Here is a 16,967-nt window from a genome sequence, read left to right on the forward strand (position 1 = left end):
TCCTATTGGCTTCTGTTTTCTGTGACTGCTATTTTTCTGCTAGTTTCCAGTATGTTGCCTCTAGTGCTTTTGCCCTGCTAATTGTCTAACTAGGGTTTACTTCCTCTTATTGAAACAACTTACTGTTCCTTGTTTTCCGTATCTCCCACATGAGAAATCCTAACTTGCTAATTCTCTTCTCCTGGTCCTCTCCACCTCCTGCTCTCACCTTTCTTATGCATTCCACTATCCAGTTTCCAATTGAACTGACTGTCTTAACTGTTGGAGTCCATTGACATTCCGCTCCGAACCATGTTGCCCTAGCCCAATCGCATAGCAGTAATGCATGTTCTACTGTCTCTAAATTTTTTAGGCATATTTGACAAACTGGATCAGGTGCCATCTTTCTTTTATGTAAGTTAGAACCTACTGGTAGTATATCATGACATGCTTTCCATAAGAACATTCTGATCTTCTGTGGGACTTCCATTCTCCATACCTCCTTCCATATCTGCCTTTTATCTTCACTCGTTGATGAATTTTTATATTTCATGTTCTGCCCAACTCTTTTTGCAGCATAATATCATGTTCTTATTGAATAATTTCCATCCTCCTTCAATGGCCAATACAAGTGGCCCTCTTTGTTCATTACACTAACAGGGGTGCTGAGAATCTCTTTGCAAATTTTCTGGGAAAACATGCACTCGATCATTCTTTTATTCCACCCTTCCCCATTCACAATGAGATCCTTTACTTTCGATTCATCTGTGCTGTTTGCATTAAGAGGCTTGTTCCTCCCGGTGATCCAATTGTCTTTCCATATGTTTACTTTGGAACCATCTCCAATGCTCCACTTTGCTCTTTCCTTTAATAACTCTCTTCCATGCAAGATGCTTCTCCAGACCCATCATGCACCCTTTTTACGTGTCGCTGTCCAAAAGTTGCCATCCGGAAAATATATCGATTTCAAAACTTGTACCCAGATTGCATCTGGATTCTTCAATGCTCTCCATGCTTGTTTAGCAAGGTAGGCCGTATTTTGTTTATTGAGGTCTTTGAACCCCAACCCCCCTCGCTTTTGCTATCGGTAATGCTGTCCCACTTTTTCCAATGGATGCCCCGTTCTTTTCCCGCTGCTACCCACCAAAATCTTGCAACCTTCGTACAAATTCTCCTGCAAAAGCTTTTGGGAAACTTTATGACATTCATGGCGTATGATGGCATTGCTTGAATTACAGACTTTATCAGTGTTTCTTTGCCTGCTTGATTCAGCAACCTTTCTTTCCATCCCTCTAGTTTATTCATGATTTTTTCTTCAATCCATACTAGAGCTTTGTTATGAGATCTTCCCCATATGGCTGGTAACCCCAGGTATTTTTCTGGTGTGTCCCATGTTGTCATTCCTAAAATCTCTTCAATGTCTACTCTCGTTTGTATCGAGACCTGGCTTCCAAAAGTGATGCCTGACTTGTTCAAGTTGATCCTTTGTCTGGATGCCTCTGTGTATTCATTTAGCACGGTGATAATCTGAAATATCTCCTCCTCCTTTGCTTTCGCGAATATAATGCAATCGTTTGCGAACAACAAATGAGTAAGAACCGGGGCTGTTGGGGCTATCTTTAGGCCTGATATATAGCCTTTCGCTTGAGCCTCCTACATTAGAATCGTGAATACCTCAGCTGCTAAACTGAAAAGGTAGGGGGATAATGGATCCCTTTGTCGAAGACCCCCCTGAGGCTTGATCCTCTTAGATAACTCTCCGTTGACCTTCACCCTATAACTTGCACTTCGGACACATTTCATCACCAATTCAACCCATTTTTCGGTGAACCTGAGTCTCATGAGCACATTTTCAAGGAAATCCCATTCTAACCTATCATATGCCTTGTTCATATCTAACTTGATTGCTATATTCTGTGATCCCTCTCTTCCTTTCTTGTTTAGGCTATGATAAACTTCTTGGACAATTACTATATTATCTTGTATGAGCCTTCCTCCCACAAAAGCACTTTGGGTTGGGGACACTATATCCTCGAGGAGCCCTTTCAGCCTTAACACTATGACTCTGGTTATAATTTTGTAAATGAAATTACAGCAGCTGATTGGTCTTAAGTGATTAAGTTCTTCCGGATTCTTGACCTTTGGAATTAAGACTACTATGGTTTCACTAATCTCTTCCGGCAAGTACCCATTTCGAAAGAATTCTCTTACTACTGCACATACCTCCTTCTTAATTATCTCCCAGTGTTTTTGGTAGAACAGTCCATTCAGACCATCTAGCCCTGGAGCCTTGAGGCTCCCTATGCTGAAGACTGATTTTCTAATCTCCTCTTCTGTGACTTCTGAGATCAGCTCCCTATTCATGTCTTCCGTGACTCTCACTGAAATTTTGCTTAAGGTTGATTCACAATTTCTTTTGTTGTTGGAAGTAAATAACGCGTCAAATCGTTCCTCGATGTGATTCATAATTTCTTTTCTATCCTCTATCCATAGGCCCGCCTCGTTTTTAAGCTTATCAATTCGATTTCTTCCCCTTCTTTGAATGGTTGTGGCATGGAAAAAAGATGTGTTCTTGTCTCCCCATTTCAACCACTTCAACCTGGCTCTTTGTCCCCAAAATTTTTCTTCCTGTTTCCATAAAGTAGCTATATTCTCCTTTATTTGCAGCATTTTCTCCTGCTTATCTTGTGTTAATTTCGACTCTTGTAGCTTCTTTAATTCCTCTTTCAACTTGTTGATTTCTTTGTCTGCTCGTTTAAATGTCCTCTTGCTCCAATTTTTAAGCTCCTCTTTACAATTTTCCATTCTCCTTGTAATTCCTTTCCAAACGCATCCATGGACGTCTTCTTTATCCCATCCCTTTCTTACTGTATTCTCGCACTCGTCATGATCGGTCCAAAAAGCCTCGAATTTAAAACTCCTCTCTGTTCTTTGAATCTGATTTATGTCCAAAACTAATGGGCAATGGTCAGAACTAATAGCCGGCAGAGCTTTGAGTGATGCCTGCTGGTACAGGAGTTTCCATTCCCATTTGACTAGCGCCCTAGCTATCCTCTCCCTGGTGATAAATCCATTCCTTGGGTTGCTGAACCACGTGAATCTTCCTCCGTTTATGTCTAAGTCCATAAGATAATTCATATCTACAAACTGCCTGAATTCTCTTACCTGGCTTTGTGGCTTTGGATGTAGACCAATTTTCTCCTCTTGGCTCAAAATATCGTTGAAATCTCCTATGAATAGTTGTGGTTCCCCCTTGTTGTCATTATTCGCTGTGATTGCTCTCCATTGCTCTTTTCTTCTTCCGGGACATGGGTTTCCATATATGAAGTTGCATTCCCATCTCTTCCCTTTTTTGTCATCAATACAGGCTTTTATATGATTATCACACCAGAAATAAATATCAATATTATATATTTCATTCCACAAAAGGCATAGCCCTCCAGACAGTCCCCGGGGTTCTATGTGAAATACATTCTCAAAATGTAACCTTCTTTTCAGCTTCTTAATAGTACTTTCTCTAGCTCTAGTCTCCATAAGAAATACTATTGCAGGCTTTAGTTGTTTGCACATGCTGTGCAGTTCAGAAACTGTCGCAGGGGCCGCTACCCTGCGGCAGTTCCAACTTATAATACTCATGGTTGAGTTGGGGGCTTGTGTAGGCCCGCCTCCTCAGCCATTGAGTCTTCTAAGTCTTCTCTAATCTTTGACTCTTCCTCATGCGCTCTTCCTTCAATTAGGCATCTGCTCCATTTGTTCTTCTTGTTGGTCCCCCACATCTACATAGCTTTCTCTTCTTCTTTCAGAAAATTTTCAATCTGCTCCTGTTGGTCCTCTTCCTTTCTTCTTTTAAGCTTCAACTTTTTCTCCATTCTTTGAACAAGTTCTGTTTCGTATTCTCTGGCCACTACAATTGCTTTGCCATTTTTCTGCTCTATTTTCTCTTCTTCTTCTGCTAGTTCAACATAATAGAAGCCTCCATCGCTCTCTGTGACTAGTTGCTTGCTCTTTTGTTTTGACTCTTGTTCTTTTGGTTTGTACTGTCTGATTTGTCCATCAATGTCCATGTTATTTCTGTTTTGGGGCCCTTCTTCAGCTTCTCTTTCTTTGTTTTTCTTCCTTTTTTCTTCAGCCATATTTTTTTTGAACTCCTTCAATATTTGTCCAATAGTGAGGTTCCTTTCTTCTTCAGTTGGCCCACTTTTAATTTGTTGTCTGTTTCTATTGGGCCTTTGGTTTATGAAAGCCCATGCCCCTCTTTTTGTACTGTCTATTCTTCTCATGCTTGGCCCACCTTTCTCTATATTCTTCTTAGGATTTTTGCTGCTGTCCTCCCCTTTCTCCCCTACTTTATCTAATCCCCTGACCTCATTTACGCTTCCCATTGCTACTGACTCACTGGCTTGCTGATTTTATGGGATGACCTTCTTCTTTTTTCCTTCTTTGTGGTTTGCTGTCCCATCATCTACCTTGAAGATAGAGTTGTACTTCTCACCGTTCATTCCTTCATCATCAGCCCCTTCATCTTGATCTTGCACTTCTTGTATTGCCACTTGTCTCTCTCCCATTTGTTCATGTGGATTTACTAATCTATCCCAAGATTTGGCAGAGGCACTAGTTTAAGAGCTTCTCACACCTCCTAGACTTGACTCCCCTCTGTCCTTCTGTGATTGTCTTTTCAGCCACTCTCTCCCCTGCCAGCTTCTTTCATGCGCCTCCCACAACTCCTCTACCCAATTATTTTGTTCCTCCTTTCTCCTCCTGATTCCTGCCTTTCTTGCCTCATTTTCTATCGACTTCAGCCCCAGAGTTGTGAGTTCAGGTCCATATCTAGGCATTTCTGGGTTTACTAATGACCTCACTAGCTCCTCCATACATGCTCTTTTGTCATGCCCAATTCTCCCACACTTATAACAATAATCATACAGTTTTTCATATTTAAATTCAACCCATGAGTGACTTCCATCATTTCTTTTGAACCAGAAACCCGTTTTCAGAGCCATTTGAACGTTTATCTCCACTCTCACCCTCAAAAAGGATCTAAGCATGTTTCCTTCAACAAAAGGATCCTCAGCACCTATCACTCTCCCTACTATTGCTCCTATTTTCTCATCATTTTTTATATTGATTTTATCATAAGGTAACCCATGTATTTGGACCCAAATAGGAAGCTGATTGTAGTTTACCTCATCAATGGACAGGTTTGAGCTCCACCATTGCAGACTCAGCATATGCCCTTCAATTCTCCATGGTCTACCATCATACGCTCTTCTAGCTTCCTCCGGACTTTTGAAGTTCAAGATAAAGGAGTTTGGTCCTACATTGATGATCACCAGACCCTGCTGATCTCCCCACATGTTGAGAATTGTTTTGCGCACTGTGACCGTATTTAGCACCTTTTCCGTCAAAACCCGACCAACTAGTTTCTGATCTGTATTATCTCCATGTTGAGCTGGAGATTCCTGCAGTTCTAGAACATCCCCTTCCATGCCTGAATTTTCTGTATCTTCCATGACTTGCCTAGTTGAGTTGATTCCCTTCTTTTGTTTTGTCTCTCTCAGTTATTTGTGATTGTCTTTAAATTTGTATCCGAACTAGAGTTGAGAATAAATTATGATCAGAGCTCCGCTTGTCGAAGCAGTGTATCTCCACTTTTGGAGAGCGTGAGGCTCCACTCTTGGAGAAGTTAAATTAACAGTGCTGAATTTGAATGTCAAGCTTATAAGAGTAATACATAGTTCTCTAATGTGATTTCTTTTTATCTTTTTTGAACTGTTTTTTCATCTCAATTTCGTTTTTTTTTTTGTTAGATATAGTGTGACAAACCATTTCAAGAAAAAAAAATTAGAAACATAAACAACATTTTTAACTGACCAAAAAAAAAAAAAACACAGTATTCTTTAAAATCTTGTATAAATATTTCCTTCTCATAACCCACCACGACTCATAGCATTGTTGTTTCAATTCCAAAAAAATGGAACCAATCCTGTTCTCGACTTTTTTTTTTTTCCAATTTTCTACACAACAACAGTTAAGCTCTCTATTGTTTAATTAATTCTGTCCAACTTGAACTCTTCCTTTTTTAATATTAATCTAAATCTAACGTGTCATAGACCTTTTCAGTACATTGAGGCTCAACCAAGAATTCAAACTCTCCCTTATTATAACTGATCACACCTATATAAACTGCCATCCTTGTAATAAATTACCATCTTGGTTTATCATACTTTAATACAAGTTTATCAACTCCCAATGAATTTACACTCTCCTTCTCTATAGTTACTAATATATAAATCCATGGCTTGATGTTACCATCAATTATGACTAAAGATTTAATGGTTTTAGATACTCTTAACTAGTGACGAGCAAGTGATGTCAAATTGAGGCATACATGCACTAACATGGCTAGTATATATAAGCTTTAATTAGTTTGTTGATTCCTATAATTTTATTAAATTTTTAATTAAATTTTTATATATTTTTTTAATTAAATTTTTATATTATATTAAATTTTATAATTAAATTTCTATCATAACAAAAATACTGAAACTAATGAAATTGAATATTCTATTAAATAAAATGAATACATTTAATACTTGAATGAATATTCTATTTGGTTTAATAGAATATTAAGGTGATGCCAATGTTTTTGTGACGCAGAAACTAAATTACAAAATTTTATATGATATAAGAATTCAATTAAAAAAAATATAAAGACCTAATTAAAAATTCGTTAAAATTATAAAAATCAACAGAAAAATTAAATCTATATATAATTTAACTTGCATGCCATACATATTATTATATTAATTAAATTCAAGTTTGCGAAACTACAATAATATTTCCTGGAATTAACTAGTTAATTAATTAGATTATATTAATACATATATATTTTTTGTACATATATATACTATAATCTGTCATGAAATTGAGGTGACATATTAATTAGTCCTATTATTTTGTTTATTTATGAAATATAATATAATAGTGAATTACTGATTGTTGTAAAACTTGATACTCAACTATGTAGTATCATATATAAAAAGGTAAAGTATATTTTTTATCTTTAAAATTTTATAAAAGTTTCAAAAATATTCCTATATTTTATTTTGTTTCAATTTTGTCCCAAAAGTTTTTGATTTGCATCAAATATATCCTTGACGGCTAAATTTTCAAAAAATTTAAAACAAATCTAACAATAATGCATGAAAATATGCTTGATTTATTTGCGTCGATGGGTTATTCTTATGAAATTATTATTGAATCGGTCTTAATTTTTTTGAAAAACTACCGTTAGGGATATATTTGATGTAAATCGAAAATGTTGGGACAAAATTGAAACAAAATAAAACTTAAGGATATTTTTAAAACTTTTGTCAAATTTTAGAGACAAAAAATATACTTTACCATATATAAAAAGTAACCAACAACTGAATTTGAACATGTATGTACATTTTGTTGCAAAAGAAGTATATAAGTTGATAGAAAGTGGAAAGCAAATGATTAGAATGAGGTTATGAATGCATGGTATTAGCAAAGTTAATGGTATTTAGTGTTTAATATCTCAGCCCGACCCCTATAGAAGGAAAGGGAAGAACAAAATGAATACATATATAATTGTGTGTATGCTTATGACTAAATTAATAAGACTATATTATATAGTTTTATCATGCTTAATAGTGACATCTAGACATCCCTAATAATGATCTTAACAAAGGATAAAGAGAAGTAATTAAATTATTAAGAAATTGATGATCCAAAAGAATAGGAATGGCAATACCACCCGAATTCGCGGGTACCCATCCTGTCCCTACCTGTTTGGAGCGGGTAATTACCCGCCCCGCACCGGGGCGAGTTTTAGCGGGACGGATTCTTGGGAGGGGCATGATGGAGTCGAGTTTAGGTAATACTCGTCCCTATCCGCCCCGCTATATATATAATATATATAATTTTAATATATAATATGTATAATATATGTAAAATAATTAGTAAATGATTAATAATATTGTATCATATTTAAGTTTTTACTTTAATTTATGTTATGTATGTGATGATAATTATATAAATTTTGAAATTTAATTTTATTTATTAAATTTTAATAATTATAGGGGCGGGGCGGGTATCCGCAGGAGCAGGTTAGGATTCAACGTTTTACTACTTGCGAATTGAAACGGAGCGAGTTTTATGCGAATTATTGTACGGTGGGGCGGGATCGAATAGAGTAAAAATCAAGGTTGCGAGAACCGGACCGGTCAATGAACCGGTGAGGCGACTGGTTCACTGGTTCAGTGGTTCGACCGGGGTTCAATCGGGGTTCAACCGGTTTAATTAAATATTAGATAAAATTATTAAAAATTTAATATATAATTTTATATATTTAAATTCATTAAAATTCATGAATTTTTAAGTAAAAAAATTTTAATAGAATTTAAGATATAAAAAAAATTAAAGATGAAAAGTTCATTAATAATATTCAGATTGAGTTAAATTTATTGATAACTTTAAAACAACTAACTGAGGCAGAATTTCCACTCAAGCTGCAAAAAATTAAAGATCTTGCAGGCAACATTGTCAAGCCAAGGCTAATTATTCAACATCAATTCTCTTATACAATTCAATTATCCCTTTTTGGGCTGCCAATATACAATTCAATTGAATAACACATTGATGAAATTTCTTATTGTGCAACAAGCCTCTTATAACTAACCAAACCCTAACTAGATTCAACAAATTCAATGCTTGTCAACAACAAAAACTCAGAATACAGAGTTACAGACAACTCAACCTCCAAATCCAGAAACAGAAAAACTAAGTGAAACAATTCAAATTAAATTCAGACTCACATTAAGGAACAACCCAACTCAGAACACAATCACAAATCAGAATCTAGTACAAAAAATCAACTCAGAAGCCAGAATCTTAGAAATCAAAACTAAAGAAGCAGCGACTTACTGGAGACACGGCGAGGGAGGAATGACGGTGGTGACAGTGAGCTCAGAAGAGGATCATCAGTTTCTTTTTTTTATTTTAATTAAAGTTTCAAAACCAGATCAATTTCAGTACTGCACCATTCAAACAAAACAAATCAAATTCAAAACAACACAATTTACACAAAAATGTATACATATATACACAAAATTGAATCAGAGGAAACAGATCTAGAGAGAAAAACAGAGAAATCGAATGAAGCAGCAAGCATATTCAGAAGCAGCAAAAAATTTTCATCATTAAGCAACAAACAGAAGCAGCAAAACATATTCAAAATCAACAACAGCAATGATTCAGAAAACCATGAATATAATGAAACAGCAAGCATATTCAGAAGCAGCAAAAAATTTTCATCATTCTGAATATAATGAAACAGCAAGCATATTCAGAAGCAGCAAAAAATTTTCATCATTCTGAATATAATGAAACAGGAAAACATATTCAAAATCAACAACAGCAATGATTCAGAAAACCATGAATATAATGAAACAGCAAGCATATCCAGAAGCAGCAAAAAATTTTCATCATTAAGCAACAAACAGAAGCAGCAAAACATATTCATTATTCAAAATCAACAACAGCAATGATGAAAATCAAAATCATAAATCAAGAAGGCAGCATAGAACAGGCGAGCTCACAGAACCTCAGAAAATCAAAATCCAAAATCAAGAAGGAGCATAGAACAGAGTCTTGCCGAATTCAGAAGGACGCGGGCTCGGCCGGTGGTGGTCGCGGCTGCTGTGGATGGTTGTGGGTGGCGAATGAGGGTCGGGCTAGGTGACGTTCGGCGACGAGGAGGCGGGCTCGGCCGGTGGTGGTCGCGGCTGCTATCGATGGTTGTGGGTGGCGAATGAGGGGCGGGCTAAGTGACGTTCGGCGACGAGGAGGCGGGCTCGGCCGGTGGTGGTCGCGGCTGCTGTCGATGGTTGTCGGTGGCGAATGGTGGCCTTGCTGGGTGAATGGAGGCTGGCGCAGATTAGGTTAGGGGAAAGGGGAGCTGAGCTCAGATTGAGATTAGGGTTAGTGGTAGTGGGTTAGGTTTCGGCGCTACGCGTTTGCCTTTTCTTCTTTTTTTTTTTTTAAGCCAAAACGACGTCGTTTTGGCATTGAAGCTGCAAATCACTAAACCGCCAAAAAACCGAACGGTTCTTCCGGTTTGCCGGTTAACCGTCGGTTCGATCAGTTTTTTCACCGGTTTTTGCTAGGCAATTTTCTCCGTCACCCGGACCGATTAGGCCACCGGTTCCTGGTTATTCCGGTTGAACCGGCCGGTCCGATCCGATTTTCAGAACCATGATAAAAATCCACCCCTACCCACCCCGTTGCCACCCGTACAAAAGAAGGCTCAATAATGGTGGCTATATATGGAAATGAATGCCCATGTGCCGCAGAAAGTAACTCTATGGCCTCATTAAGATTTCTCTCTATGATTTACATTTATTTTGCATCTTTATTTATACATTTCTTTTTTTTTTAAATAAAATAAAACATATATGTTATGTTTAAATCAATTTTTTAATATCAGGCTTAAGATACATTTTATATATCTTCCAATTACTCGTAATGTTTCACTAATGTTGTGTTTAAATGCACACTTTATTCCCTTATGATGGCTAAACCGTAGCAATGCCAAGTTTACAAGAAATTTGGGCACACAACTCTCAATTATTGGTACAGGTATGATGGCTATGATAATGGAAGAGTTGAAGTTTCGTCACATTCGTACAACCTTAGCACAAATTTGTCATACATAAATACCTTGGTTTAGATTATGCTGAATTTGCTACTCAAACAACATTGCAAGATTCAGATTGGTTTCTAGATTCAGGAGCCACGCACTACATGACTACGATGCTCACAATTTTGGAAAAAAGACTGAATATGCTGGTTCAAAAAGAGTCACCATCGATAATAGTTCAGGTTTGCCAATTAGTCATATTAAAAGTTCAATTTTATTTCAGATCTGAATAGAAATAGAGTACCCCTAATTATTGAGTTGTGAATGATAATTTTGGTTTTCAATATCAAAATTATACATTGTTCCAAAATAGCTTTCGGGTGGGGTGTAAATTAAAAAAACTAAAATGTGGTCAATCTGTTAAAAAATTATAACCATATTTTGGTTAACCAATTTAATAAAATAATTTTAAAAATGATATCTATATTTTTTAAAATTAGTTAACTAAAACCAAATTTAAAAAAACTGATTTTTAATCAGTTAACCAAAACCAAATTTTAAAAAATTTTAATTTTAATTTTTTATATTAAAAATTCAATTAAAAAATAGTTTATTTAGAAAAATCAATTTTTTGGTCCAAAAACCGATTTTTTGTCCAAAAACTGATTTTATTTTTCAAAAACCCAATTTTTTTCAAAGCTAATTTTTATTTTATAACCGGTTAAAAACCAATTTTTAAAATTTATAACCGGTTAATAATTAATTTCATCATATAAAATTAATTTGGTTAATTAACTAAAATTAAATTTTTGGTTAACTAAAATCATATTTGATTTTTGAATTAACCAAATTATGTACAACTCTAAAATCAACCATAAGCTTCCTACACAATTTTTAACCATTTTTTCTCTAACTCCGTAATATAACAAAAAAATTTTCACTAAAAAATTAAAATTAACGCATCTCATTATTATCGAAAGCCATTTTACAAAGAGAAGAGGCCATTTTTGCAACATAAGAATTTACAAAAAAATAAGACAATTGGTGAAAGTGAGAAAGTGGCCTTTGAAAATGAAGTATTAATAGAGATAGCTAAAACAATATCTTCCAACGGTTAAAAAATGAGATTAATTATTTTTTTATAATAAAAATACAAATTTATTAATTTGTTTAATGCTTTTAATAGATAACAATAACTTTTTTTTAGAAAAACACCACACTTACATTCCTTATTTTTCAAATGAATTAATGCTAAACTCGTGTGATTTATGGGCTTACATTTTAATTTGACATAATAATTATAAACTTTTGGTTAACCAAAAAATAGATTTGATTTTTGAATTAACCAAATTATGTACAACCCTAAAATCAACCATAAATCTCCTACACAATTTTTAACCATTTTTTCTTTTTTCTAACCCCGTAATACAACAAAAAAAATTTTTAATTAAAGAATTAAAATTAGTGCATCTCATTATTATCGAAAAACATTTTACAAAAAGAAGAGACAATTCGTGCAACAGAAAAATTTACAAAGAGATGAGGCAATTAGTGCAAGCGAAGAAGTGACATTCGAAAATGAAGTATTAATAGAGAGAGCTAAAACAATGTCTTCCAAATGTTAAAAAATGAGATTAATTATTTTTATAATAAAAATATAAATTTACTAATTTGTTTTAATACTTTTAATAGATAATAATAACCCTTTTTTTAGAAAAATACTACTTACACTCCCTACTTTTCAAATAAACTAGTGCTAAACCTGTGCGATTCACGGGCTTATATTTTAATTTGACATAATATATAATTATAAACTTTTGGTTAACCAAAAAACAGATTTAAATTTTGAATTAACAAAATCATGTTCAACCCTAAAATTAACCATAAGCCTCCTACACAATTTTTCACAATTTTTTCTTTTCTCTAACCCAGAAATATAACAAAAAAAATTCACTAAAGAATTAAAATTAGCGCATCTCATTATTATCGAAAGCCATTTTAGAAAGAGAAGAAGCAATTTGTGCAACTGAAGAATTTATAAAGAGATGAGACAATTTGTGCAAGCGAGGAAGTGGCCTTCAAAAATGAAGTATTAATTTATTTTTTATAATAAAAATATAAATTTATTAATTTGTTTAATACTTTTAATAGACAATAATAACCTTTTTTTAGCAAAACATCACACTTACACTATCTAATTTTCAAATGAACTAGTTGGGAAGAAAGAAGAAGTGATGAGGTTGAAACTGGAAGATATGAAGTGGCATATGAAAAAATAACATTATTGATTTCGAGTATGATTTCAAGGAAGATCAATAAAGTTAGAATCTTTCTATTGAAATCAGTAAAAGATTTTTGGATGGTGGATTTGAGTATAGAATATGGGAAAAAAATGGGGATAAGTAAGAGGGGAAAATCCGAACATTGAAGCCAGGTTGAAAGTCATTCGCTTGCCCCTTTGTGGGTGAAATAATATTTTGAAAGTATGGTTGAAGAGACCGAACCCACAACAAGAAGAAAGTAACTCAACCAGCATGTACCTCTTGTTTCTGGTAAATTTTTGATCTGTTGCATGCAGTTCTTCTTGTCTTTCCTTGTTACCCATTTCTGATGATTCTGCTTCTTCTTCTTTTTCAATGTTGATTTCGTAGTTTTGTCTTCTTCTTCAATGTTGATTTCGTCGTTTTTGTTTGTTGGAACCACTGGCTCTTGTGACGTAGTATTCTCCATGAAAGAGAAGAGGGATTTGATAAACAGAAACAAAAAACTGATGTGTATGTAGAAGAAGTTATGTCTAAAGAGACAGAGAAATAAGTGAAAAACTGATGTGTATGTAGAAGAAGTTATGTCTAAAGAGACAGAGAATTAAGTGGTTAGATGTCAACACCTCACTGAACACGTCCCATAGTGAGTTTACTCAAAGTCATATTTGAATAGGATGTGTTTCCATTGAGAAATTCTTGTATGAGCACAAGTTTGACAACTCACATTTAGGCATACTTGAAATAAAAGTGGATTCCACCAATTTTATGATATATTAAGGACATGTTTGGGTGAGCTTTTAAAAAAAGATCTTTTTTCGAGTTATCTTTTTTTAAAAGATCTTATAGAGAAGTAAAAGTAATTTTATGTTTGGATATCTCATGTAAAAAGGTCTTTTTATCAATCAATTATGTTTGGGTATAATAATATAAAAGTACTTTTTTGTTTATTTATTACATGAAAAACATCTTTTTTTTTAAGGAAAAAAGATCTTTTAAAAAAAGATGTAAATTACAGCTTCTCAAAAAAGATCTTTTTTTGATTTTACTAGTGCTTTTACTTTTACTACTAGAAATTTTTCAAACACGTTAAAAAATAAAAAAAGATCTTTTTTCATTGAAAAAAGATCTTTTTTTAACAAAATAATGGCGCCCAAACATGCACTAACCGGTTTATCGGTCCTACCAATATTTTGAGAGCATGCCTAAATATGAGATGTTAGACTAGTGAAAATAAAAGAAAGTAAAATAGCAAATGATAATGACACCACGTTGGTTGGTGCAATGAAGGTACCAAACCAAACCCACCCTTTTTCTTTCTAACTTCGTTTCGTAAATTCCTCATTGACGTCTAAATAGTTAATTACTATTTAGTATTTACTATACGTGTTTAGTTAATGTGTATATTTAACAAGTTAAATTGGTCGAATATTAGTTTTACTCGTTTGTTTAATTAAGTAAATATTAAAAGTTTAAATTATATCTTATATATGTAATAATTTATTAATTAAAAATAAATTCTTAAACAGATTTTAAATCGTTGGTTTACCACTAATTAGACGGAAGATATCGTAAAAAACTAAAAAAATAATTATATTGTATATTAAAGATATATTTTAAATTTGGGAATATTAAGTAGATTGAATTTTTTAATTAATTTTAATAGATATTTTTTGTAATATTTTTAAAATCTATTTTTAAATGTTAATAAGACTTTTTACTAGGCATACGTATTAGGTTAAATCTTTTACGACTCACCGTAAAAAAACAATACATCAGTTAGTTATACTAATCAACCATTTTTAATTAATAATTAATAAGATAAAATGATTGTAGAGATACCTATTTAAATTTAATATTTTTCGTATGGAAGAAAATCTCATGTCCTAAGCTATTCAAGCTGTGATGTTGATGGTTTGATGAACTAGAAGGGATTAAGAGAGGGAGAAAAATGAGTTATTCTCATTGTTGAAGAGAATGAAAAATCCTCTTTAAAAATATTTGTTGAGTTATTACACCTTATATACTATGTACTCTTTATGTACTCTCACTAAAAAATAATTACACTGATAAGTCTATTATTGATAAAAAAAATAATTTAGGTAACACCCTCCCGCAAGCTAGAATTGTGTAAATCTAAAAATTCAAACTTGGAAACATTAGCAAGAAAGGACCCAGTGGTTGCCCCGATCAAAACCCAGTAAATCCTTTCTTCTTTGTCAAACACCAATTTGGCTTCTTTCTTCAAATCCCAGAATCCGTCTAGGAACACCATTCCCACGGTGTCCAACGCCGTCGCCGTCACCTCCATGACCATCTGCATCTCCATCACCATCTCGTAGCAATCAACCTTCTTGTTGATGTTCTCCACAACGGCAAGGTACAAAGCATACAACAAACATCCGCTAATGGTACAAAAGAATCCGATGAAGTACTCCCTCTCCGTTAGATTTTTCGGTCTTTCTCTACTGGAATTCAATGCGAGAAGAATGTAGCTCAACGTGATGAAAATCACGGTGGTGAGATTCCAAAAGGTTATCTTTTTCTTCCCCATGATGACAGAGAGAACAAGATTAAAACCAAGTTGGGAAGAAAGAAGAAGTGATGAGGTTGAAACTGGAAGATATAAAGCAGCATATGAGAAAATAACATTATTGATTTCGAGTATGATTCCAAGGAAGATCAATAAAGTTATAATCTTTCTATTGAAATCAGTAAAAGATTTTCGGATGGTGGATTTGAGTATAGAATTTGGGAGGAAAATGGGGATAAGTAAAAGGGGAAAACCCAAACACAAAAGCCAGGTTGAAAGCCATTCGCTTGCACTTTTGTGGGTGAAATAATATTTTGAAAGTTTGGTTGAAGAGACCGAACCCACAACAAGAAGAAAGTAACTCAGAACCAGCATGTATCTCTTGTTTTTGGTAAATTTTTGATCTGTTGCATGCAGTTCTTCTTGTCTTTCCTTGTTGTCCATTTCTGATGATTCTGCTTCTTCTTCTTCAATGTTGATTTCGTAGTTTTTGTCTTCTTCTTCAATGTTGATTTCGTCGTTTTTGTTCGTTGGAACCACTGGCTCTTGTGACGTAGTATTCTCCATGAAAGAGAAGAGGAATTTGATAAACAGAAACAAAAAATTGATGTGTATATAGAAGAAGTTATGTCTAAAGAGAAAGAGAAATAAGTGAAAAACTGATGTGTATATAGAAGAAGTTATGTCTAAAGAGACAGAGAATTAAGTAGTTGGATGTCAACGCCTCTGAACACGTCCCATAGTGAGTTTACTCAAAGTCATATTTGAATAGGATGTGTTTCCATTGAAAAATTCTTGTATGAGCACAAGTTTGACAACTCACATTTAGGCATACTTGAAATAAAAGTGGGTTCCACCAATTTTATGATATATTAACCAGTTTATCGGTCTTACTAATATTTTGAGAGCATGCCTAAATATGAGATGTTAGACTAGTGAAAATAAAAGGAAACAAAATAGCAAATGATAATGACACCACGTTGGTTGGCGCAATGAGGGTACCAAACCAAACCTACCCTTTTTCTTCCTAACTTCGTTTCGTAAATTCCTGATTGACGTCCAAATAGTAAATTACTATTTAGTATTTACTATACGTGTTTAGTTAATGTGTATATTTAAAAAGTTAAGTCGGTCGAATATTAGTTTTACTCGTTTGTTTAATTAAGTAAATATTAAAAGTTTAAATTATATCTTATATATGTAATAATTTATTAGTTAAAAATAAATTCTTAAACAGATTTTAAATCGTTGGTTTACCACTAATTGAACGGAAGATATCGTAAAAAACTAAAAAAATATATTGTATATTAAAGATATATTTTAAATTTGGGAATATTAAGTAGATTGAATTTTTAAATAAATTTTAATAGATATTTTTGTAATATTTTTAAAATCTATTTTTAAATGTTAATAAGACTTTTTACTAGACATACGTATTAGGTTAAATCTTTTTCGATTCACCGTAAAAAAAATACATCAGCTAGTTATACTAATAAGCCATTTTTAATTAATAATTAATAAGATAAAATGA

General features: G+C 33.6%; 1 protein-coding gene across 1 annotated transcript; it reads right to left on the bottom strand.

Moving 5' to 3' along the window:
* Positions 1 to 15,001: 15,001 nt before the first annotated feature.
* LOC112743029 (probable purine permease 4) lies at positions 15,002 to 16,003 on the bottom strand. Its single transcript, XM_025792259.1, has one exon. It carries the CDS (start codon positions 16,001 to 16,003, stop codon positions 15,002 to 15,004), a length of 1,002 nt encoding a protein of 333 aa, XP_025648044.1.
* Positions 16,004 to 16,967: the final 964 nt, after the last annotated feature.

This window comes from Arachis hypogaea, chromosome 14 (genome assembly GCF_003086295.3).
Source record: "Arachis hypogaea cultivar Tifrunner chromosome 14, arahy.Tifrunner.gnm2.J5K5, whole genome shotgun sequence".
NCBI classification, from domain to species: Eukaryota; Viridiplantae; Streptophyta; class Magnoliopsida; order Fabales; family Fabaceae; genus Arachis; species Arachis hypogaea.